The sequence below is a fragment of the Sorex fumeus genome, unplaced genomic scaffold (genome assembly GCF_029834395.1).
Source record: "Sorex fumeus unplaced genomic scaffold, SorFum_2.1 ptg000047l, whole genome shotgun sequence".
NCBI lineage: Eukaryota > Metazoa > Chordata > Mammalia > Eulipotyphla > Soricidae > Sorex > Sorex fumeus.
The window spans coordinates 17719584-17746013 of NW_026606104.1; the positions used below are offsets into that span (position 1 = coordinate 17719584).

At 36.1% G+C, this 26430-nt stretch overlaps 1 protein-coding gene across 1 annotated transcript in view; it reads left to right on the plus strand.

Moving 5' to 3' along the window:
• TTLL7 (tubulin tyrosine ligase like 7) overlaps positions 1-26430 on the plus strand; it is a 174862-nt gene that overhangs the window by 28557 nt on the left and 119875 nt on the right. The window contains exons 2-6 of the mRNA XM_056123661.1: positions 13001-13189; positions 13691-13822; positions 18726-18847; positions 20200-20267; positions 24860-25018. Coding sequence (XP_055979636.1) covers positions 13165-13189; positions 13691-13822; positions 18726-18847; positions 20200-20267; positions 24860-25018 — 506 coding nt within the window. The 5' untranslated portion in view covers positions 13001-13164. The remainder of the gene's footprint in view (positions 1-13000; positions 13190-13690; positions 13823-18725; positions 18848-20199; positions 20268-24859; positions 25019-26430) is intronic.

Genomic DNA, 26430 nt, shown 5'->3' on the forward strand with positions numbered 1-26430 from the left:
TTCAAAATGTCTTAAGGTTTTTATATACAGTGTCATATTGTTTGTAAATAAAGCTTCTTAGTTTTCAATGTGATGCTTTGATTTCTTGTCTAATTGTGGCATAAATCTTCAAACTGTATTGAATAATAGTGGAGAAAGTGAGTATCATTGCCTTGTACCTGATGAACCAAAGGATATGTAGCATTATAACATATATTATTTTTTCCCTTCTTTTTTTTTTTGGCATTGTGAAATAATTTGTTTTCTACAGTTGGTTACAGAGTTAAATGATGTTGCATGGCTGCTATTGCGGCCACGCAATTTTGGATTTCTGGTTTTTACTTATTAAGACTGGAAGTATTTCTGCTGAGAGTCAGATAATTATGAGATTGGTTTCTGTGGCTATGGGGCCAAGGCCACGCTGAAGAGCTGCTCGTGGGGGGCAACTCCTGACTTCGGTAGGGCGTGAAGAACCAGCCAGGAACGCCCCCTTCCCTTCTATTTTTTATTGAATCACCATGAGATAGTTACAAAGCTTTCATGTTTGAATTCCAGTCATACAATGATCGACCACCCATCCCTCTACCAGTGCACATTTTCCACCACCAATGTCCCCAGTATCCCTCTATCTTCATCCCAGCTCTCCCCCTGCCTCTATGTAAACAATTTCCCCCATACTCTTTCCATACGGTTTGCTCGAATTTTCCCACTACCATTCAAGCCTGCCTGCCAGGGGCAGATTCTAGATGAATTATTTTCTATTGTTTATTATGAATAGCATGAGAGGTCTTCTGGATTCTAAAATTGTAAATGGTTGGGGTCCAGAGACATCTCTGTAGGGATCTAATCCATTTTGAGATTTGTTTCTGTGTCTCTGGATCAAGGCCATTTATGCACTGAGATGGTGCCCGGAGGCAGATCGTGGGCGTGACAGCCAGGACCCCAGGCAGGTGGGGAGACGGGAGAGGATGGCCCGTCTCTGCTCTCCACTGCTGCCTTATGACCTGGAGTCTTAGTTCTTGAACCCGCATACCTGGGTTTTATTTCTGAAAGCTTGTGGCCATTGGGGTTTTATCTGGAGTGGGTAGAGAGGGCACATATCCTGGGTGGAATAGCCTTGGTACAGGGTCTGGAAAGATCTTCGGTCATAATATACATTGTTTCAATATTTTTTATTTCTTTTTTTGTTCTTTCCCTTTTTGGGTCACACCCAGCAATGCTCAGGGGTTACTCCTGGTTTTGCACTCAGAAACTACTCCTGGCAGTGCTCAGGGGACCATAAGGGATGCCGAGGATCAAACCCCGGGTCGGCCACATGCAAGGCAAACGCCCTACTTGCTGTGCTATCACTCCAGCTCCCTCAATGATAATTTTTAAAGGTTTAATGCGTTACTTAGAATTTTCATGAATATAAAGGGATAATTTAACTACGAAAATGAAATTGCTGACCCAGTTTTATAGTCTTTATTTACTGTATGAAAAAAATAAGAAAGAATAGTTAACAGATAAATTTGTACTACTTGGGAGTATCATATCTGTGGCTATTATATGATTACACAGAGGTATAATTAAGAAGGATATAAATATCATAGCAAATTTATTCTAAGTAAGGTTGAGATTTGTGTATGTCAAATTTATAAATCTCCTGTCCAAGCCTATCCCTGTGATATGTTAGCTTGGAAGTTTGATTCCTGTATTTTAAGTTCAGTATTTGATATTGGAGATGTTAATAGTGTAAAAGGTTCTGCTTAGGGCCTATTTATCATTTTGTGAAGGATAAACATTAGAAGCCACTTGTTATTTCTCTTCAGCTGTGGCATTTTTATAAGTACATAGTGTAGTGATTTTTTTAATTTAAAAAATTAGGACTTATATTCATTATTATTTGTATGAAGAGGAACCTGGCTTAATCAAACAAATAAAAAACGGATGTTTTTTCTTTTTGCTTATTACCAAAAAATCCCAGCATGTGTCTTTCTTTGCTTTCTGACTCGATGTTGACTTCATTCTCAGGATATCAAGGCAAGATAAGAGAACAAGCATAGGTATGTCTTCTCAGGTTCAAATGCAGGTCAGAATAGAGCTTCTCTTCTTTAGAGTCTGAACTCCAGCTGGCCTGAATTTGGCTGGCCTGAGTTGGATACTGCGTCTCACAGCTGGTTCCACAGCCAAGAAGATTGGATTTCATAGATTTAGACCTAAGTCATTTGCTTGCCCTTGGAGCTGGGATCAATGGCAAACACAGTCAAGATCATGGAATGAAAGTGGGGAGAGTAGTGCTCCACAGGAGGAAATTCAGATTATTATTCACAGGAAATGGCTAAAACTGGGCTTTTGCAAGAACATATCCAAAGTCATTGTCCTAATGGCTTTGCATTTAGCACAGTAAAGTCATTTTTAGTACAGAAGGATTTTCATCTAAACTGTACTTTTTTTATTTTGGGGGGGCCATACTTTGAAGTGCTCAGGGAGTACTCCTGACCTCACATTCAGAGGCTGTTCCTTGTATTGCTTGGGGATGATGTGCTGGGGGTCAAACCCAGACTCTTGCATACAAATCATGTGTATGATTTGAGATACCCTTTGAGATACCTCTCTGTTCTTAGCCCTTTGAGATACCTGTCTGGCCCCTACATAGTAGTTGTTATTATTGTTGATTTTTTTTTTTTTAGTTACAAAGTTACAAAGTTTTTTTTACAGTTACAAAGTTGTTCATGATTTGATTTCAGCCATACAATGTTCCAAATCCCAACCCTTCACCAGTGTGTATTTTTCACCACCAGTGTCCCCAGATTTACTCCTGGTACTTCTCCCCACCCTCTACCCCCAGCCAGCCTCTATGTCAGGCACTTTTCTTCTCTCCCTCTTTCTCTTGCTTTCCTTTTGACATTATGGCTTACAATACATATACTGAAAGGTTATCATATATATCCCTTTACTTACTTTCAGACTCAGTTGTCGTTCAGAGTGATCATTTCCAGCTCTCTTTATCATAGTGTTCCCTTCTCTCTCCTAATTGCCCTTCCCCCCTTCCCTGACTCCTTACTTGTGGCAAGCTTCAACCATGGTCTAGTGCTCCTGGCCCATTTTTACTTCTGTCCTTGGGTATTCGTCTCATACTATGTTTCTTTTTTTTTTTAATATCCCACAAATGAGTGAAATGTCTGTCCTCTCCTTGATTCATTTCACTCAGCTTTATACTTGCCATGTAATTTTGAAGCAGAATATCCCTCAAAAGGTACATCTAACTGATTGTAACAGAAACTTAAAATCATAATAAGTTCACAAAATGAGCTCCGTTTTCTCTGGAGATAGGAAGCCCAGAAGTGTGGTAGGATTTCTATGGCAAAACCATTGTTATTTTGAATTGCTATAGCTTCTGCAATCACATTTATATGCCATTCTGGAAAAAAAAAAGCAAATAAATGTGTGTGCACAGATTGCTTACCTGTCCTTTAAAGTGTTTTATTGGTAAGTTTTACTCACAACTTACGCTATACCTCACTGACCAGAACATGACTAAATGCATCTATAAAGAAGTCTGAGAAATATAGTTAGTTAGATAAGCATAATGCCACCTTTAATAATAATCTGATAGGTGTTTTATTGTAATGAAGAACTGCTGGTGATGTTTATATAGGCAGCTGGTAGTCTTTTAACGTGAGTTAAATTATGAACAGATATGGATGATGTAGGCTTATTTTACAACCCAATTAATTTTATACATTTACATTTTAAAACTCATTTTAGAAATAGATGAAAACAGTAATTATTTTTAAAGATAGTTATTATTATCATTTTTTTCTTTTTGGGTCACACCCAGTGAAGCTCAGGAGATACTCCTGGCTCTACACTCAGTAATAACTCCTGGCAGTCCTTGAGGGACCACATGGGATGCCAGGGATTGAACCCGGGTTGGCCGCATGTAAGGCAAACGCCCTCTCTGCTGTACTATCACTCCGGCCTCTAAAGCTAATTATTATCTTAAAGTTAGTACATGTCCCAAAACACTCAGTATTATAGCAAGATGTATATTGAATGAGTAGCAAATAAGAAAGTCAATGGAAACATTAAAGAGATTGTTCTTATTCATATCTGTCTCTAAGATTTGGGTACAGAATGGTGTCTTTTACTGAAATAAGGAATATAAAAGGACTCCCAGGTTTTTCGTGGAAGTTAAATTTCAAATCTTGGATGCTAAAAGCTCTAAATGCTGGCATCAAATGGTATTTGGGTGATGTCATTTGCTCACCAGCTGAGCAGCTGCACATGTTGGTATCTATTGTGTGTTTCTGGCAGATCTAATGAACTGAATATTTTAGAAATTCTTTGGTTCCAACAGTCCCTGTTTTTCACCTGTGATCTAGGTTAGTGAAAGTTAGAAAGACCTAGGTGCAAAAGACCTTCAGTTTCAACTTCGTGGCTTAGAACAAGAGGGATCTTTGTGTAGTCAAACATAGATTGGGTGTTTTGAGGATGGTAGCATCTTTGCAGGGTAAGGGAATGAGAGGAGGCAATTTTTTTTTTTTTGGAAAAGTGTTATATGCAGTAGTTAAACTGATACCATCACATGCTGTTTTTAGGATCAAGTGAGAGTTTTTGTCTTATGCTCCTGGAGATTTATGTAGAAGTGCAACATTGTATTCTATGAGAAATGTACCCAAGAGGTTTTTGTCTCTATTTAAAGATTTGACTAGTTACATTATTGTATCACTTAGTATGTCATTTTAATAACTGAATGATAGCTATTACTTGCTTTGAACTTTATTTAGTTCAACAATCACTAAGTGAGCTTTTTGCCTGTTTCATTATCCAAAGTACTGCAAATATACCTGCTAATAAGGGGAATTGCCTTCAAGGCACACTGTTAGACTAGTGTACTTCTCAGTCACACTGGCCTAAACTCCAAAACAATTTCACAGGCCTTAGGGAAGCTTTTATTTTAAGTCTGTCATTTAGTCATAACCATTGAACAAATACCAGTGATAATGCAGTTTAGAAAGTAAATAGTGCATTAGGAGGAGTTGCTATACTCAAATTCAATGATACCTTTTACTAGAATGAATTAATAGTTTCTTTCTCATCATTTAAATTAAACATCTGCTGGATTTCTGTAAGGTTTATGGACTAGTTCATAAAATGATATTTTTCAGGTCAAGAGCTTTTGGCACTATACCTAGTTTGAAATAAACAAAGTATCTGTGTTTATAGGCTACATAGATTTTCTAAAAATCCTCTTTAATATGAACACACTGTACGTGGTGCCCATGTATCATTGTTCTGCTAGTTGTTTGGATGATGTCATTTGTTCACCCAGTTGAGCAGCTGGACATTTTGAAAACCTATTGTTATTTCTTGGCAGAGATTCTGGAAAAGACCTAAGTTTAATTAGAAATAATTCACAGACTTAGCAGTTTTATTTTTCTCTAGTCAATCATTTATTTAATTTTTTTTATTTTCTATTTCCCCCCCTCCTAAGATTTTTTTGTAAATATAAAACAAAAACCTTCCCGAGCTGAAAGTTATCTTTTTTCTCCTTTCCCTTGATGATTTGTGCCATCTTCTCCCCAGTTCTCCTAAACCAAAAAATCTGAACATCATTGAGATTATTCTTTCCTTCTCAATCACAAAATTTTGTTGCAGTTATTTAGGAGCAGTAATTTTCTTCTCATATGTCTGTTGCTTCTATGATCAAGTTAGTGCCATATTTCTGGGACTTTTGTACACTTTTCTTAAAAAATTTTTGGAGGTCCACAGCCAAATGTATTTAGGACTTCCTCTTGATTCTGTCCTCAGAGATCACTCCTGACAGTGCTTGGGGGACCATATATAGTGCCAGAGGTATATGTTGTGCCATCCACATGCAAAATAAACTCCTTATTTCCTATCCTTCCTCCCAAGCTCTGTGATACCTATTTTTAGTTTTTTTTTTCCAATTTCATTTATCAAAAGATGATTTTGGTGGTGTTACTCCTCTTAAATCCTTTACTTACCCATATTATTATGAGTGAAGATTTGAACTAAGCATTAACATTGTGACTGAGAATACAGTATTTGCAAAAATAAATGATATGGTTCAAAAATTTTTAGTGAATATTGCATTTCTGCATATTCAAACGCTAAAACATAATAAAGGTAAAAGAATATAGGTACATGCACTCTGTAGCATGCTATTGCATTTTCCCTCTTTCTCTTAAGAGGTATCAAACTTAGATATCTCAAGAGGTCTCAAACATATTTTACGAGCATAAGTGTTCACATATAATTCATTAATAAATGTAACAATATGCATATATTTCTACCTAGAAATATGTAGAAATATATGATATATGGTTATTATTTTGCAAATTATTAAACTTTGAGTGTGTGGGCTGGAGCGATAGTACAGCGGTAGGGCATTTGCCCTACAAGCAGCCAACATGGCCAACCCGAGTTCGATTCCTCTGCCCCTCTCGTCGAGCCCGGCGAGTTACCGAGAGTATCTCGCCCGCATGGCAGAGCCTGGCAAGCAGCCCGTGACATATTCGATATGCCAAATACAGTAACAACAAGTCTCATGATGGAGACATTACTGGGCCCGCTCGAGCAAATCGATGAACAACGGGAGGACTGTGACCGTGTGTATGTGTGTGTGTGTGTGTGTGTGTGTGTGTGTGTGTGTGTGTGTGTGTGTGTATTTGAGCCACTCTCAGTGTTGATCAGGGATTACTCTTGGCTCTGCTCTAAGGGACCATTCATTGTAGAGTTAGAAGAACCATTTGTGGTCCCAGGGATTCAACCTGTTGGATAACATTGGGTTCTCCTTGCTCCTTCCTCAGGAAGGTTAAGTTTATTGAGTTACTCCTACAACAGTGCCCCTGAGGCACATCCAGTTCCATAAGGCGCAAATAATCCTATATTGCTTTTTCTCTTTCCTTTATGTCATTTTAATGGTTTAGCAATATCCTTTTTGTATAGACACAGGAAAACAGTTGATGCTATGCTTTTGTAACATGGGAGTTAATTGACTTCAAATAATATTTACTCCTGGGCTTCCATCATATTTACCTGGCTTAAGCTTCAGTTGCCCTTACTTCCTAACACCCCCCAAAGGAGAGTCCCAGTGAAGGGACTGGGTGGACCCAGAACAAGCTGGCATCAAAAGGGGACAAGCTAAGTGCCATAAGAAGTATAACAAGTTAAGAGCATGGTCATAGGACAAATTCTGTCATGTTTCCAAAAGAAGTAACTGAGTTACTTACTTAGTTAGTTACCCTAACCCTGTTGGGTTTAGGAAAGACTAACCTGGCCTGATGACTGTAGTCTGGGATATATATTTAGATGTCCCTAGGTAGAGTCATCTTTAAGCTTAATATATAGTTTACTATATTTATACAAAATGACTAAAAATTTTATAGAAAGTAAATTTACTATGATTGTTTAAATGAACTACTAGTTGAGGAAAGAAGAAAGCAGTACATCCAGATAGAATCCTGCCCTTAAGCGGATCTTCTAGTAATCTGGGGTGCTGAACCCTCGGATGAGATTTTGTCCTTGAGTTAATCCCCTAGAACTTTCCCTGCAGGAGGGGCTTTACCTCCTCTTGTTACAACAATATTCAACCCCACCTATGTATAACCCCACCCTTCATGATTTCTATATAACTATGCTGTAAGGAATATGTAAGGGGAACTAGATGAGAACTAGAGGTCTAGGAGGACTAGGACTATAATAAGGACTAGAAAGAGAAGGACTGGTAGAGGACTTTGAGGTCTACGAGGATGGAACTAGGCTGATGGAACTATGATGACTGAAACTACGACCACAACTGTGACTATGATGGATTACACAGGGGAGAAGAAAGAAATAAACTGACTGCCAACCGCCTGGGGCCCTGCTCCCTTTTTCTCCATTCCCCAATCCTTTGTCCGTTTGTCATCGTGGGCCGGCCAGGGGAACGGTTCTCGTCCCCTACGTGCCCCTGCACTTTTTCTTTGAAACTCACACCAACCCAGGTCAGCCTTGTGCAAAGCAAGTGCCTTCCCCACTGTACTCTGTCTCTAGCCTTTATTTTTAAGCCTGCACTATTGCAGAGTTGGGAATGTGATTCAGTGAACAGCATCCTTGCATGCATGAGATGTGTATTTGATCCCTGTCACTCCAAATAAAAATCTATTGCAAAGAGAAACTGTTGTGTATATACTTAATATTCCTCAATTTCTTATCTTTTGCGGGGGGGGGGGGGGATGATTTGGGCTATACCCAGTGGTGCTCAGAGCTTACCCCTGGCATTTTGCTCAAGGATCAATTGGTCCAGGTGGTGCATAGGGACTGTACTTGGGTTGGCCATGTGCACTGCAAGTGCTATCTCTATTTTAGTGCTATCTATAAATTTCACTTTTTTCCTTATTTTTGAAAGTAGTAAAAATAATTGTAATTTGGAATTCAGGGATGATTATCTTGAAGCAGATTTGCATTTTAAAATGTTCTTATGGGTCGGGAAGATAACTCAGTTGTTAAGGCACTTTGAGTATGAAATACCCGAGTTTAATCTCCATTACTACTGGATGTAGTCCCCCAAACCGCTGGACCCAAGCATTCCCATATTACTGGGTCTTGTGTTGAACCTTCCAGCCTGGAGTGGGTCCCGAAGACCCCTTGAGCATTGCGCGGGAGGATAGGATTATCCTCCCACCAAATGTTCTTGTGATCTGTATTCGTGTCGTTGCAAAGTTAATTATACCTTTTAAAACAACTGTCTATGAAGATCTTTATATGGGTGTTTAGGGTTGTAAATGTCTGTGTTTTGTATATAAAAACTTAGAAGAGTACCTGGCTTATAGTATGTCTTCTGTTAGTGACTGCTCTAAACTTTTCTTTTGTTCCTTTTCTCACCTTTTTTGGGGAAAAGTTTTCCACTTTGTGATAATCAGCATTTTAAGTTTTAGTAGTTCAGTTAATTACCAGCTATAAAGCCAAGCATTAGGCGATACCCAGAATATAGTCCATTTTTCCAGACCATAGAGAATATGTGAGTATGAGAATAAGTGGAGCTATGGAGAGCTAGAAAATCATGTCTATGGGTTGGTTGATAGGTGTAAATACAAGGAAATCAAGGTGTCCATGGTTGTCTATTACTATCTTTTTTGTCCTCCTGGTCTAGTAATATGATTGTACTTTTTAGCTCTTGTTGAAAAGGTCATGTATCACTGTAGGCCATTGAATTTTAAATATAAATTTTGTGTGTCATTTGGTGGTTCTCCAGAATTCTCTTTCCCTCTGGGGCACTGACTATTGTTGATAGACTCATGGCTGCTGGCAGCTTGTGTTCTTGTCTGGCTCTGATGTATGGACTACTCCTTCCACTTTTTAGTGGATATGATTTAAATAGCATGATTTGAAAAATAGACCTGAGATGTTTTAAACTCCTTAGATTTGTGATTGTTTAAAATACACACCATGCTGGAATCTTACTGTGTTTCCATGTATGTAAACACTGCTGTATTTGACTGTAGGCATGTACTTTTTTGTTGTTGTTGGTGGTGTTGTTTTGCTTTTTTGGGTCACACCCAGTGATGCTCAGAGTTTACTCATGACTTTATACTCAGGAATTATTGCCAGTGGTGGTTCTTAGGGGGCCATATGGGATACTGGGGATCAAACCCAGGTCTTTCACATTCAAGGCAGGAGCCCTATCTGCTGTACTATCGCTCTGGCCCTGATTTGGGGTTATTTATTATTGTTGTGACATATAGCCTGTTCGGGCAAATAGAGATTCATCATTTGTTATTTGTTCTTTGAATGTTCATCTTCACAACATTCCTATGATGTTAGGAGGCAAGGACCAAAGAGTCATCAAGAGTGTATAAAAATATAATGTCAGAATGGGAACAAAAGATGGAGGGCAGGGCTGGTCTCTGTGCTCTTCCCTTGAAGTGTTAGAAAAGTAATTCAGCAATCAAAACTTTATATGAGTTACATTTATTTAGAGATTCATATTTTCTTTGTCAGTCTGAAAACAGTAATAAAAATAGGTAGAAAACAAATACATCAGGGAACCAAGATTTGGGACGAAGAACAATATTAGAGAGCTAAAGGTTTAGTGGCACAGAAAGTAGTACATTTCCTCAATTCTTGAGCATCAGAAGTTCACACCCACACATAAATGCTAATATGGGCACATATGTTTCTAGTTTTATAAACTCCACTTGTGATAAGTCTTCACAATCCTTGAAATACCACATCACCACTAAGTCCTACCTGTATATAGTTATTTAAAATTGCTGTCTTTGTCCTTCCTGCCTCCTGTCCTGTGCCCCAGGCCCCCCACCCCACCCCCCAGTCGGTGTACATCTGATCTCCTAATCTGTTTCCTTCCATAGCTTTTAGCACTTTTAAACACATATTTAGCAAATTTTTACATCTCCTTTTCTAGAATGCAAGCACTACAATGAAAGGTATCTTCCTTCCTTCCTTCCTTCCTTCCTTCCTTCCTTCCTTCCTTCCTTCCTTCCTTCCTTCCTTCCTACATCCTTCCCTTCCTCCCTCACTCCACGCTGACTGTACTCCTGACTTTGCACTCAGGAATCACTCCTGGTGGTTTCAGGGGATCAAATTTGGGTATGCCGTGTGCAAGGCAAGCCTCCCTATCTGCTGTACAATCTCTCTGGCCTCACCCTAGAAAGATTTTTAATGTATTTTCTTCACCAAGGACAGTGCGTGGTATATAATAGTATTTGTTGAGTTGGAGTACAATTCATGAAAGATAAACAGGAAGATGATCTGGATAAAAATAGCCACCTTGCTGTTCCAAGAAGAGAGATTAAATCTGATGCAATTTTGTGACCTAGACCACATTTTAAACCACCAGTTTTATTGTCTTACTCCCGATCACCAGTTTTTTAAAATACCAGTCAAGCATAATTAAGCTTCTATGCAAAAAAATCAACATATCATGTTTAAAGACCCAGTTTTGCCTGAGAGAGATAGGAATTTCTTCAGAAAGAAAATTTTTAGGAAAGAAGTGGACATTGATCTAGTTTAAGTGATGGATAGAATTCAACTGGACACACTATCTATGAGGACTTTTATAGACTAATTGACTATGATACATTTATAAGAGTGTTGTTATGCTTTTCTGATTGTTTTATATATGTGTGTTTTATTGTCATTTGTCTCTGTGTCCTGTGTTTGAGGCAGGTGTTCTTAACTTTGGCTGCACACTCAGAATTATTTGAAGTACCTTAAAAATATTGATGCATGATGGGACTGTAGAGATAGTATAGTGGGTAAGGCGCTTGCTTTGCATGTAGCCAACCTGGGTTTGAGCTCTAGCATCCAGTATAGTTCCCCAAACACCACCAGGAGTAATTTCTGAGTGCAGAGCGCAGAGCCGAAGATAAACCCTGAACATTGACGAGTGTGCCTAAAACACTGAAAAAAAAAAAAAAAAGAAAAATGTTGATGTGTGTCTCATCTGAGCCTTGGATGTGCCAGGACCCCAGGAATTTAAAAGGTTATAAAGTGATTTTACTTTGCACCAAGTTTAAGAAACCAATAGCTCCAAGTATTTCTCAGTTAATTGATACTTGCTTTCTTCTAATTGGTCTTTTTGAGTTTCATACTAGAATAAAGTGAAGTGTTTAGAAATGGGATTGTAGAATCAAGTCCTTGAAATTTTAAAAGCATATTTATAGTCATTAACCAGACCAGAAATGGAATTAAATGAGCACATATATGAATAAGATAGTTTTCAGACTCTTTAATTTATGTATGGATAGAGAAGGAGATTAAAGTTCTGTTTTAGTTTTTTTAAAGTTCTGTTTTAACTCTATACAAATAAAAGTCATTTGACTGACTTAGTAAAAATTAAACAAACCTGTTTTTATAGTCTATAATAAATATAATTCCTCTTTAGTATAGTTAAGGAAATATATTGCTCAAACATTTGTTGATTTTTGTCACCTATTTTAATGTAACAATACTCTGGTATCATAAGAGATCTTTATTTGGTCTTCTAATAGGATGTTGGCCAAGGATTTGTGAACTCAAATAGTTACTGACTAAAGATATCAGAGATCTTCCAGAAAGTGATTAAAATGAGCTTTAATCCACTTTTCTTTTTTCATTCTGAAAAGTAAAATAATTTGTTTTCAGCTGAGAGTTGGACATTAAGAATAAATTAGGGATGTTTTCTGCTTCCTTTTCCTTAATTTTTTGGTTTGAAGTATACAGAAAAATATATCTTACAGTATGAAATGTAACAGGGTTGCAAAATTTTTTAAGTCTATATGATATGTTGCATAATGTCTAAAAAAAGGTGGAACTCAGTGAATTAAGCAGTGGGTGTACAGTCAGTATTTTCTATTAATGGCTGTGCTGTCTCTCTCTCTCCTCTCTCTCTCTTTCTCTCTTTATATATATAATATGTATTTTTAATGGGGCAAAGTTATACTTGATCTATATTATTCATTATTTTGAAACTTTGGTTATATATATGTATATATATCCATATATATATATATATGTATAAAACCAAACTGCCCATTTAGCCTATTTTCCTATCTGAAAACCTGGGGGAAAGGATACCTAATGCCAGGTTTGTTATTGAGGTGTAAAGATATTTAATTTAATTCAGTTTATTTTGGACCTCTTAAGTAGTTTTGTGACAATCCAGGGACCACTCCTGGTGATACCAATGCTGGGGCAGAGGTCGCAGGTGGAACAGGCAGTGTTTTGTTTTTGTTTGTTTGTTTGTTTTTGTTTTGAACTCAGGCCTCTGCAGGCCAAACAGACTCCTATCGTTTGAACTGTCTTCCTAGCTAGAGAGAAAGGACTTCAAATTCTCATTGCAGTGTCTTCCCATAGTTGGTCTGTACAAAAGAGTAGTTTCCTGGTTTTGGTGTTGAGGTATTCTAGTAAAATGGGGTCTGGAAAAATGGTACAGTGGATAGGACACTTTCAAAAAACAGCATTGTTAGCATTTATTAAAAATATTTTGTGGGATTTGCTCTTGAATGCCTTTCTTTTATAATCCCTGTAGGTATCTTCTCATCCGATTACTCTTGTTCCTGAAATCTGAGTATTCCATCAAGATAATGATAAGTTTCAGTGATTTGGGGCCATATCCAACTTAACCCAATGTAGGCTTTCCAGACATCTCAGGAGCTAGGTCTAATAGTATACACTGCTTGGTGATTGGCCATAATGCCATCTCTGCCTCAAGAAACAGGTAAGCAGATTTATTTAGTGGTATAGAGTATGAGAGTTTTTTTTTAAAAGAATTAAAAACTATTCGGAGATTCTTTTTTAAAATTATTTTTAAATTTTTTTATTAGTGAAACACTATGAGGTACAGTTGCATACTTACAAATTTTTGTGCTTGGGTTTCAGTTATACAATGATCAAGTACCCATTCCTCCACCAGTGCCCATCCTCCACCACCACGGGTCCCAGCATCCCTCCCACCCCCCATTCCCCCCATCCCACCCTTGTTCTTTCTCTCTTCTTTTGGGTACTGTGTTTTGCAAGAGAGGCACTGAGTGGCAATCATGTTTGGTCTATAGTTTACTTTCAGCATGCTTCTCCCACCCTGGGAGGATCCTCACAACACCAGAGATTCTTAAAGATTTAAAACTTATAATTTTAGTTGGGGGTGGCATTTTTAATTTATGGTATAAAATTCGAATGACCAGTAATGTTTAGTTTACAGAACTTTATATTTCTTTTATAGTTATCCAGGGATCCTCTCCCTTGGATCTGAATACAGAATTGCCTTATCAAGACAAGACAAAAGGGAAAGTCAGAAAGAAGAAAAAGAAGGGAACCATCACAGCAAATGTTGCTGGGACAAAATTCGAAATTGGTAGGTCTCTTTGAAGTCATGATTTTTCACAAAATTTGAAAAAGTAGTTTGATGTTGTAATCAATACAGAAATTCAGAGAGATGTTTTCTCGTGTAATAAATCTTTAAATGCTTTTAAATTTTTCTTTGTCATGCTTTTGTTAACTATTTGTCAGTAGTTAAATAGGACCACAGTGTAAACTAAAAACTTTAGTTATTTAGTGAATTAGGATTAAATATAATATTTTGATTAATTTTAAAAACAAGTAAAATAAATATTTATAAAAATACAAAGGTCTAATCCCAAGATTTGAACTGATCTTTGTATATTTATGTATTTAGAAAAATTGTCACTGTCACTGTCACTGTCCTCCTGTTGTTCATCGATTTGCTCAAGCAGGCCCAGTAACGTCTCCATTGTGATACTTGTTACTGTGTTTGGCATATTGAATACATCACGGGTAGCTTGCCAGGCTTTGTCGTGCGGGTGAGATACTCTTGGTAGCTTGCTGGGCTCTCTGAGAGGGGCGGAGGAATCGAACTCGGGTTGGCCATGTTGGCTGCATGCAAGGCAAATGTCCTACCCGCTGTGCTATCTCTCCAGCCCAGAAAAATAGTATGTATTTTTCATGGGACAAAGTTATGCTTGATCTATATTATTCATTATTTTGTAACTTTATATATTAGATGTCCAATGAAAAGTAAAAAATTTGTGGTTTTTTAAATTATTTAATGAGAGTCTAATTTATATAAAGAATAAAATATATCTCTATGCTTAACAATCCTTTGCTAATACTGTTCTTTGAAAAATTGAAATTTTAGATTTCATATTTAAGTAGTATCTTTAATATAAAGCATATATAAGAATCAGTTGCTATAGATTAAGATCCTTTTGACCAGCATTGTAAAAGTCATATAAATACTATAGTACTCAAATAATTATTACCTCTTCTTTATATTTAAAAATTAATAGAATTGAGGAAAATTAGGAACTTAAGGATATTCATTATTCTTACCCTTACTTTGTGAGTTTCAACTCTATACTAATTCATCAAATTTCAGGTGTCAGTGAACTATTTCATTAAAATTGAAGTCCCCCAATAGTTTCCGAACAGATGTTCCTCAGAGGAACATACCTGAAGCAGCTTAGTGAGAAGATTTTCCAACTTAGTGGGAAATTTCCAGAGTCTACTAGCACCTATTTTAAAGCATGAAAGCACAATCATAAGGTACCATTGTAAAAGGGATCTCTGAATGGTGTTCAATTTTCCCTTGATAGCAATGAGGTTCTGGTGGGATTCATTGGGGACCATTGATTTAAAGGAGACTGTTTTAAGTTTTTCAAGGGATGAAATTCTATTAGCCTTTGTCAGGGACATTTCATACCACTTTTTATTCTACCCAGTAGTGTACATCACTGCTGAGTAGAACTTACGGCTACATTAGGCTTAGAAGGTTGGATCAGAGAATAGTTGGGATGAAAAAAACCAAGCACAGAGGAGAGAAAGAGATTTGGTCATGTGTCAAGAAGAAGGGGCTGTCTTCTTTTCTGTTACTTAACCCAGTGATAAGCCATTGCTTATGTTTTGAAATGTGATTAGTGTTCATTTAACAGGTTAAATAATAAAACAGAAATAAAATCAATCCAGATTCAGGATACTTGTATTTTCATCTTGGTGTTGCCTTTTTTTTTCATGCAGAATTCTTGCTACTGGTTTTAGTATTAGCCCTCTTAAACCATTGACTCAGTATTTCTACACACATGATTTGACTTAATTATACAAATAAATCTGAAATGGACTGTGTAGTTCTGATGCTGCCTTTTATCTTTGTCTTTCTTCCCTCTGTTAATAAATTTGGAGTGCTCAATAGCTATAAGAAAGTAAATAAGGAAAAATATAATAAAATAAGATGGCTCTGGTGGCTGATAATTTCCTAATTTTACATAGTAACTGTTCTAGAATGATGAAGTAGCTTCTCACTGTACTTGTATAATTAATACATTATAACATTTCGCATAATTATTTTATGTAATGTCTCTTATGGCACAAATGAAAAAACTGAAGCTCTGTGAGGCCATGCAGATTAAGCAAGGTCACACAGATGGCAAATGTGGAACATGAACCTGAATTAATCATTTGATTCTAAATTCACTGATCTTTTTACAATTATTATGCTCCCTAAATAAAACATGATGAAATTTATAATGATGAACATTAAAGTGCATTCTGCATCTAAACTTTAGAGCATAATGCTTGGACCGTATTTTTTTAAAAAAAAAAGCTTCTAAAAGTTCTGTAGATTAAGGCAAAATAAAAAAAATAGGATAAATTTGTATGGAATTAGTTGTGTGGTGGTTTCTTTAAATGGGGACAGAAAAACTTGGAGAAGAGGGTTCTCAAATATGCAGAGAAATGTGAAAAAATGGTTGACATGATTATCTTTATTTTACCGATTATTTCATATCTTTTAATGAACAGTGCTTCCGAAAGACCAACATTTAAAATCATTGATTTGGCTTCAGCTATCAACCACCTGGGATTGCCACTTTAAAAGAATTTCACCTGTCTCTCTCTCTTTCTCTATTCCCTCCCTCCCTACCTACCTCCTTCCTTCCCTTCCTCCCTTCCTTCCTTCCCTTCTTCCCTCCCTCCTTCCCTCCTTCCTTCCTTTTCCTGTCCCTCCCTCCCTTCCTTTTTTTCATTGTTTCTCTGTTCAGGGATCACTCCTGGTTGGACTGTGGGATTATATGCCATGCCAGGAATTAAATCTTGGTTGGCCTTAGGAAAGGCAAGCACTTTACTCACTGTACTATTTCTCTTTCCCCAATAGTTTCTTTTCTGTGATGTGGAGGATGATATCCTTAAAATGGTGTCAGTTTCCTTTTTAACACTTGGAGCATATGTGTGATTGAATAGTACAGTTACAAAAAAGTGAATTTGATACCCATTATTGTAGTTTTCTTTGAAGTCCAATTTTTTCAGTTCTCCAAGCTTTGAATTTCCTAATAAAATAGATATTACATATAAGTAACTTTACAAATATGATTTTATGAATGTAAAGAAATGTTAAATATTTTCCATTACTATATGATATTTCTTACTAGCTCTATACAGAATAATTCTCAATAATAATAATTATACTAATTTTCATAGTAGTAGTTCACTCTGACTATACCACAATTTCTGTCACTAAGATTTTTTTATTTATTTCTCTTTATTTATTTACTGCTCTGAGCAGTGTTTGTCACATACTACGAAACAGGTCAGCTTTTCGACTTTCTTGGCATTTACCTCTGAGGCAGTTTATTTTTCAGGATGCCAGGATTTTGTGTCGCTTCTTGTTGTTTAGCAGTCCTGAGTTCTCAGATGCCAATGCAACATGGTGGCTGGTGGCAGAAGAGAGAGGAATTGCCCTTTTGCCAACTTTTGTATTGTATTTGTCAGTTGGGCCTTCAGAACAATCCCAAGTTTAATCAGCCTCTCGTGGAAAATACCAACCTCAACTCTACAATCCTCTCTCTCATCTCATCTACTCCCAATCACTTCTTTCATGTTTGTGTTCTAGGCACTATTACATAAAAGGTTCTTTCTCTTCAACCAAAAAACAATCAAGAATCCCCAGAACTTGAGCCCAACAGTATCTTATCCTCAGTTTTATATCTGATTCAAGTAAATTCAAACAAATGAGTTCTTTTCAACATTTTGCTCATGTATGTTGCACTGATAAAGGAAAGTACCAATAAAGGAAAAAGGGAAAAAATAAAACATTGACTGCTAGTAGACAACTATATGATAGATACATCATTCTGTCAGTACTCAGAAATGTTGAAACTCAAAATTTATCCTGTTATTTTACTTTTGTTTTAAACTTTGACTTCCAATAAAATTTATAACTGTATGTACTGAAAAATAAACTATTTTAGAGTGTGCTATTTGTGGTCTGCACATAAATAGAGGGCATATCAATAGTTTTAAATATAAGCTTTTCTCTGAGCGTATTTTTTTCAGCAGGAATAGAGAGTTGGGAGTTTAAAGGAGAATCAGAATTCAAATACCTACTACAAACTCTGCTTCATTATTTAATAGCCTGAGTCAACATAACTGAATTGCTATTAACTTCTAAAAATTATTTGAACTGGGGAGGTGTAAATTATAGGATAGTTCTGATGATATTTTTATCATTTTTATTTTGTACCTAATGCAAGATCACAACAATCCATCAAAGTACGTTTTCCAAGAAGAGGTATTGCCTCAGCTATGTGCATGTTTTCATTTTGCCATGAATAATAACTAAATTCTAGTTGTTTTGTGTATCCTTTAAGTATTAGAAGAACTGAAACTAAGAATTTGTGAGGGTCTAAAAATAGTTCTGTTACTAGTGAGTATATTATTAGTAAGTAGGAACACATTTTTCATAAACCTTTTTAATCCTGCTAAGACTATCTATGGTCATGAGTACAAATTAGACCCCTTTTTAGACCATCTGTGACTGATGTCAAGATATCCATGATCCAAACTAATTAAATATGCTATGGTGTGTCACACACCTATAGTGCTTCTCTCTAACTATATTGGATCCCAATCCTGATCTTTTGACCCACTTCATATCTCTTCTGCATCTTCCCCTTGGAGATGAACAGATAAAGCTGATTTTTATTTGTTTCTTTCTTTTTTTGTTTCTTTATAGGTAACCTATTTTTTGAAATGAAAGCACATATTAGTTTTTCCATTTCTGATAATGTGAAAACAATGTATTGTTTAATCTGGCAAATATAATAAATAAATAAAAATAAAATTATACTATAACTAATGGACATCTTGCAGATGAATTACCATGAATTAAAATGTTACAGGCCAAAAATGTTTCCACAATGAATATATTTCAGAGGATTTTAAATTTTAGTTTAACTGTTTATTTGCAGTTCGTTTAGTAATAGATGAGATGGGATTTATAAAGGCTCCAGATGAGGACGAAACAAGTAACCTTATATGGTGTGATGCTGCAGTTCAGCAGGAGAAGATAGCAGAATTACAAAATTATCAGGTAAGAAGTTGATCGTGAAGTAAATTATGATTAATAATTTTTTTGTCATTATAAAAATTGTGTGGTTGCATTTCAATTTACTTTGGATAGGGTTCTTAATATTTCACCTTACTTACCTGAATAGGGTTTTTTTTGTTGTTGTTATCCTGTCGTACTGACTTCATGAAGCCTACATCCTTTCAAACTGAACTTCTAACCTCTTTCCATCTTTAAAGAAAAAGTGATGAGTTGCCCCCCACGAGTGGCTCTCCGGCACGGCCATGGCCCCAGAGGCACACAAACCAATTTGGGAACTATGCAGCTTTTGGCAGAAATCCCTCCAGACATAATTAGTAAAATATCAGAAATCCGAAATTGCATGGCCGCTATCACGGCCGTGAGATATCATATGCTCTTCATAATCAGCAATAGAAAACAAATCATTTCACAATGCCTTTTCAGCAGGTCTGATTGTTGGGGAAAAATTCCAAATAATAATGGTGCATCTTTTGTTGAAATAATGAATGTATTCAAAGTAGAGAGAGAATTCAGTGGAAATCATCTGCCTCACAGGCAGGGGGAGGGGTGGTATGGGGGGTATATTAGGTTTCCTGATGGAAGGGGTGGGATGGGGGCATATATTGGGTTTCTTAGTGGTAGAAAATATGCACCGGTAAAGGGATGGGTGTTTGATTATTGTATGACCGAGATTTAAACCTGAAAGCTTTTTAACTGATCTCATAGTGATTCAATAAATAATTTTTTAAAAAAGAAAAAAAATAGTGATACAAGAAACATTTTTATAGGCTGGTTCTCTATACTTTGCTCAAAGATAAGAGTGATATTGAGCAGATTATGTAGGGAGATCAAGATATGGAAATACCTTGTAATTTTAGCTGTGTAAATTCGACTTTATTTTTCTATTTTTTAAATGGAATATAAGCTGGTAGTAAGAGAGTAATGCAAAATTCACTATGTGAAGCAAATTAAGTACATTTTCACAGGTTTTCTATGATACCAATAGAAAAATCATATGATGTATCGTTATATGATGCACATTAAGTTTATAGTACCAAAATAATTTGGATATTGAACTTCCCACTATTAATTACATCCATGTAACTTTTATATCCACATAAACTCCTTTTATTAAATCTTTAAAAGTTATAAATTTAATTCTCTGGTTACCATAGACTTTTTTGATTCCATAAATTTGTTGAAGGTCTTTTAAATTTTAAATGTTTTTACAATGGTTAGCACATTAAAAAATAACATTCAAAGGTTAAATGTAACTATATCATAGTATTATAATGTATGATGATATTCATTCAGCTTGTTGAGCATACTAATATGGATTTTTTTTTTTTTTACAGAGGATCAACCATTTTCCAGGAATGGGAGAGATCTGTAGAAAGGATTTCTTAGCAAGAAATATGACCAAGTAATCTTCATTTTCTTTTACTCTAGAGAAGACCTGCTTAAAGTTTGTAGTTTGAATGTTACAGTGCTATATTTCACAGGGTTACACTGGTTTTAATCGATATGTTGGTATATTTCTTAGAGACAGAAGAATCTTAAAAGTTCCCTAATTCTGTTTCTACATTTTTCCGTGGATATTACTGAGAGTCAGAGGTCCTGAATGTCTTCCATCAAATTAAACAAATTATTGGATGGGAACAAAATTCCCATTTCCATAATCCTAGGATTGTTTTTTACTACAGCTTATTTTTTTTTTCTAGCAATGAAAGTTTTTCTTTAAATTTCAGAGGACATCTGGCCATGGCATTCAATATGTATTATTTATCTATAGTTATCTTGTAAGAACAAATTTGTTCCATTTATAGCATTATATGCTATATGGATGTGTAGTGTCCTATTATACTGCTTATTGAGTAATAGATATCATAGACTTTAAGGGGTATAGGTCTGCACAGACATACAGATAGATACTGTGGCTTATCAAGAGTATGCCTGCCCAGATATTCATCTATGAATCAAGATTTAAAATACTAATGTGCTTTTCTGGAAATGCTGTTAACAGACCATTTGAGCATGATCAATAAGATCTGTCAGTGGGTAGAACTTACATTTTAGTACAGAGAAAGACTGATACAAACTGTTTAATTGTGCTACAGTAGAGACAGGGACAAAGATGGTAGGTGAGATCATCATGAGGAGAACTGAGATCATTTACTGGAAATTAACATATGAAATGGATGTCACAAGGTTTATTGAAATGTTTGAAAAGAAGGCAGAAGGCATTTAAAGAAGAAAATATTTGGAAAAATGTATGGAAAAAGCGTGGAAATTTAAACATTTTTGATGGTTATTTACATAACCATCTGTGCATGTATCCTGGGTGGTTTAAAATCAAGTGATGCTGGAAACCAATACAAAGGCTAGCATATATATGCCATATTATTATATTTTATCTAATAATTTAGACATTGGTGCTTTAAACTCTTTTCTTTAACAGAGACGAGGGTAACCAAAATGAGGAGTTACTTACAGTTTATAGCCAGAAAATAATATGTTTCAAGACATTCACTCTTTACGGGGGCTGGAGCAATACAGAGCAATAGTACAGTGGGTAGGGTTCTTTGTTGTCTCACCTGGACAACCCAGGTTCTCTTTATGATGTGCCATATGGCCCCCCGAGTTCTGCGTGGAGTGAGAGCCATGAATAAACCCAGAGTACTGCTGGCTGTGGCCCCCAAACAAAACAAAACAAAACAAAAATAAAATTCTCTCTGGAAAGAATCCCTACAAGTAAAGTATGTAAGAAAACTTACTTTTGTCCGCTCGAGCAAATCAATGAACAACGGGAGGACAGTGCTACTTTAAAAAAAATTAGGCACCATGAATTACGAAGTTATTCATGATAGAGCTTCAGAAATGAATGCACTGTTCCAGACCAGGGTCTATATATAGTGTCCATGTCCCTCCACTAGTCACCTCAGTTCTCTTCCTATCCACCAGCTTGCCTCTATGATAGGCTCTTTTAAAATGAAATATTAGGGAAAAAAAGGACTTCAGAGAAAATGGCATTATTACATTAATTTTTAAATATGTATTTAAGTCAGTTATTTTCATTCAACACACACACATACACACATGTATATATTTTTGGTTTGCTGCTGGGTACAGCAGTGCTCAGGAGCTACTCCTGCTGAGTTCTTGGGGTTTTCCTCCTAGCAGTGCTCAGAGGATGTAGTTCTGGGAATTAGAAGTGGGGCATATAGTGCCAAACCCTTGTTTCCTCCTGTATGCAAAACATGCACTCCAGACTTTGAATGATCTCTTGACCTGCATATTTTTTATATGTCAAGTCATCTGCTGGGATCTGGATACTTGAGTAATCAAAAGCAGCTTAACAACTTATATAATTTTGCACTGTGAATTGTGAGGGTGCCTTGAAGTAATGGTACATAGTTCTGAGTTAGTGTGTCGTGCAACTTCTGTCTTAGGCAGTGGAGTCTTTCCATGAGGAAGTGATAAGGGAGGTAGAATATGAATGATGAATAGGAGTTTACTGGTGAATATGATTGGTAATCACTTTCTAGGCAAGAAGAGTAGCATGGGTCAAGGTTATACAATGGAAAAAAATACAGATATTCAGGAAAGGGAAATTGGACCAAGTATAACTGAAACATAGGGAAGCTGATGGGAAATGGTGGAGTCATTATCAGAATGGTGATGTTCAGGAAGGTAGTTTCCATCTTTAATGCCAGGGGAGGTTAGGGGTGATGAAGTGGGTAATATGACTTGATTTACCATGTGAAAAATTTTCATACTGGCAGTGTGTTAGAATACAAATGTCTTTGCAGCCAGGGATCAATGTAGGCCCATTAAGCAGGCTTTGGCAAGTGGTTTCTTATGTTATGGGCTCTTTGGAATTTGTGTCAAGGGAAAAATGGTTAGATAAAAATTATGACCTAGTAAATCCATGACAGAATTGTAATAAAATGTTTCCTAAAGTCCTGGGGCTAGAGAGATACTACAGTGGGTAGGGCACTCTCCTTGAACACAAGAGACCTGGGTTGAACCCTGTCACCCCATATGGTCCCCTGAGCCCTGCCAAGAATGATCTCTGAACTCTCTGAGCACAGATCCAGGAGTAATCTCTGAGCACCATTGTGTGGCCCAAGGGGAAAAAAAGTTTCCTAAATTCTTAAGCAAGACTTCATGTCTCTTTTGAAGATATACATTTTAACATCAAATGATTTGTACTATATAATCTAAATAAAGTATTCCACATGGACTTGGAGTTTTCCAAATGTGTATGAAAGAGTGATATAATTTATAAATACTACATGATTAGTTTATTTATTTGTTTGTTTGTTTGTTTGTTCACACCTGGTGTTGCTCAGGGCTTGCCTAACTCTGTGCTCTGGGATCACTCCTGGTAGTAGTCAGGGATTTGAAACCAGGTCAGCTGCCTACAAGGCGAGTGCTTACCTATTGTACTCTCTCACTGGCCTCAGTTTTAAAATACTTCGTTTTAATAAAAATTTTGAATTGCCTTCATATAATTTAGAAATGTAATGAATACATTTTAAAATACTGGAGATAAGAAGAAAAAACAGTAGAGGCAAGGGAGATTATCTCAAAAACTGGAGCGTGTGCTTTGCCTGTGAGAGGCTCAGCTTTGATTTCCCCGCAGTGCCTATTCGGAGTACCTCTGCAAATGGGTACGAGTTGCATGTAGCCCATGAGCCCCAACCAACCAACCAAACAAACAAACAATCCAAACAGGATATTTGCGCTATTATTACAGTTCCTTCAGGTATGTGTATGTGTGTCTTCAAACCAGTTCTCTCGGTGATTTATTCTGAATTTTACAGATGCAGTTGGTAAACTTTTTGTTTTTCATAGTGAAAATATAACTTCTTTACATGGTTCTTTGAAAAGTGCACTTGAAATCTAATAAGCACACGAGCCTCCAGCTGTCGATGCCAAGTAGGTTACATATCCCACACCCGAGTGTTGGAATTTAGGCTCAACCTCCGTATATACCTCGTACTATTATCCTATTTTAGTTTTTACTGATATCATTTGGGGACATTATTTGCTCATCTATAAAAACATACACTTATAAAATAGATGTATTTGAAAAATATTTTAGTAGAAATATTTAAATCGTTTCTAATTTAGTTTTGTTAGTAATTGGTATATTAGAAAATAGCTAATGAAATTAAAAAAAAGCTAATGATTGAGACTGGTTAAAAATCAACAGGCCTAATACTATCCCTAAGGTTTGTATCAAATAGCTTAATTTGTAATAAACACAAAAATATCAGCACTGCAATGTAGCCATAAAAGTTACATAAAAGTAGAGAAATACAGTTCATGGAAACAAAACCTGCTGTTTAGAGACTTCGTGCCGCTTTCTCATAAAAGTTATTAAACCCCCAAAACCACTGCAGAAAAAACCAGTTGATCAAAAGCACACTGGCTTGGATGTGGCTCAAAGAGCATGCTTTGCTTCCGGGAGCCTTGGGATCCCAGAGCATGTGTATCTCCCCAAAACAAACACACACATGTTCCCTTCTGCTGATTCAGAGGATTTAGTTAGCTTTAGAGAAATTATATGGATGGCACCTGATGGTGAAGCCCTTCCTAATGCCCTCTTGTATACTTGAGTACTCATGAACTGTTCCACAGTATCACTTTGTCTTACATCTCTATATTGTATTTATCATATCGTATTTAACTAGTAACCTGTGTATTGATTCCTTAGAGAAGAGCCTGTATTAATTCATCTCAGCGTCCTTATTGTTCAGCACATATATGTACTCAAATATTTGAATCATTAATATGTAAATGAGCACCTAAGGCAGAGACTACAGTTGTTTTTGTTTAACCTTAGATTCACCTATCAAGGTGTCTGAACAGGTGTAATAGGTGCTGGTGGGAATTTAAACTCTAATTGATGGAAATTTAAAATCTTGCAGTAATTTTCAGTAGCAGAGAGAAGGTACATTTTGAAGATTTTTACTATAAATGACCTTTGATGTTATCTCTAATTTGTAGAATGATCAAGTCCCAGCCGCTGGATTATACCTTTATTCCTCGAACCTGGATCTTTCCTGCAGAATATACACAATTTCAGAACTATGTGAAGGAATTGAAGAAAAAACGAAAGCAGAAAACTTTTATAGTTAAACCAGCTAATGGTGCGATGGGTCATGGGTAGGTATTTTTCACTTGGAATATATAACAACTAAATAAAAATTTGAGAAAAATAATAAAATGGGTTTTTTATTGCCTTTTGGAACTATTAAATGAGCTCTATTATCCTGCTCCCCCCCACCCGACTTTATTCAATTTGAAATTAAGTCAACAAGTTGTGAAACTACTAAAACAGAGAGGAAAAAGGTTTTCTATTTTTTTCTTAAATGTTTTTCTTGAAATACAAATAAGATTTGTATTTTTAAATAATTTAAGATTGAACTTCATAAAAAAAAAATAAGGATATCCATTAGAGTTAAACTGAAAAAAGAAATGGAAAAGGAGATACCCATTTGTAGCTAGAAGTCAAATTTAAAGTAAAACATCTTCCTTGCTTAATGAATAAGTTTTAAAAGTCTGTTTTAAACCAGAAGTTTAGTTAAACAAAAAGACATTTAAAAATCATCTAGAATTTATTTCTTTTAGTATAAAAACACATTTTTTTACCTGTAGAGTCAACTACAAAAATGTTAGAAACTTGGACCTGATTTTACAATGATAAATGAAAAAATATTGAAATATTCTCTACTCAAACGAAAGTTTGCAATTATTTTTATGTTTTGATGGTGTTGTTGGTATTGTTGTCGTTAAAAACTGAGAACAAAATAACATACTGGGATAGATAAGATAAGAGCTGAATGTACACGACACCAATGGAAAATGTGGGTATTTTCACAGAGCCAGTATTTTTTTCCATTTCATCTCCATGTCAATCACAACAGGCCATCGTCCATTTAGTTAGAACTGTTGTGATTCAGACGTGTGTATAGCCTCATCCTTTATGTATAATGAAGAATTGACAAAGGAGAAACTGAAAGAATGAAAAATCATCAGAATGTGATGAACGAAAGGACAGTTTTTGAGTTGTCTTGTTGGTCTGGAGGAGCAGAGTTCTGGAACAAAGTAGCAGGTTTCTTGCATTAGCAGACAACACCTGTTTGTGGCTGGAAAACATCTATTGTATCTTGATCCTCCCATTTCCAACTGTGCAGGTGTGTGTTTCCTTGATTGGCTGCCCATCAAATCTGATCTACCACACCGACAAGCCAGCCATTCACTGTTGCCTTCATTAGTTTGCTAAGTGGTGTGTGACCCTTAATCTGCACCACATAACCTCTTGACCTGCCACTGGCAGGTTCTCAGTCTCTACTTCCCCCTGAGACTTTCCACTGGCCCTTGTAAGTGATGGAGTCTCCACATCCCTTTCCACAAATGATGTATCAGGGCCACTACTTAGTAAGTTTTTTATTATGTGGTCATGAAATTGGATTTAAAATGACTGGAAAATTTTGTTTTAGATGTTCTAGAACATTTTGAACTAGATATGTAAATGTGCTGAAAACTAGAAATGTTAAGATGAGACTATTGTATAT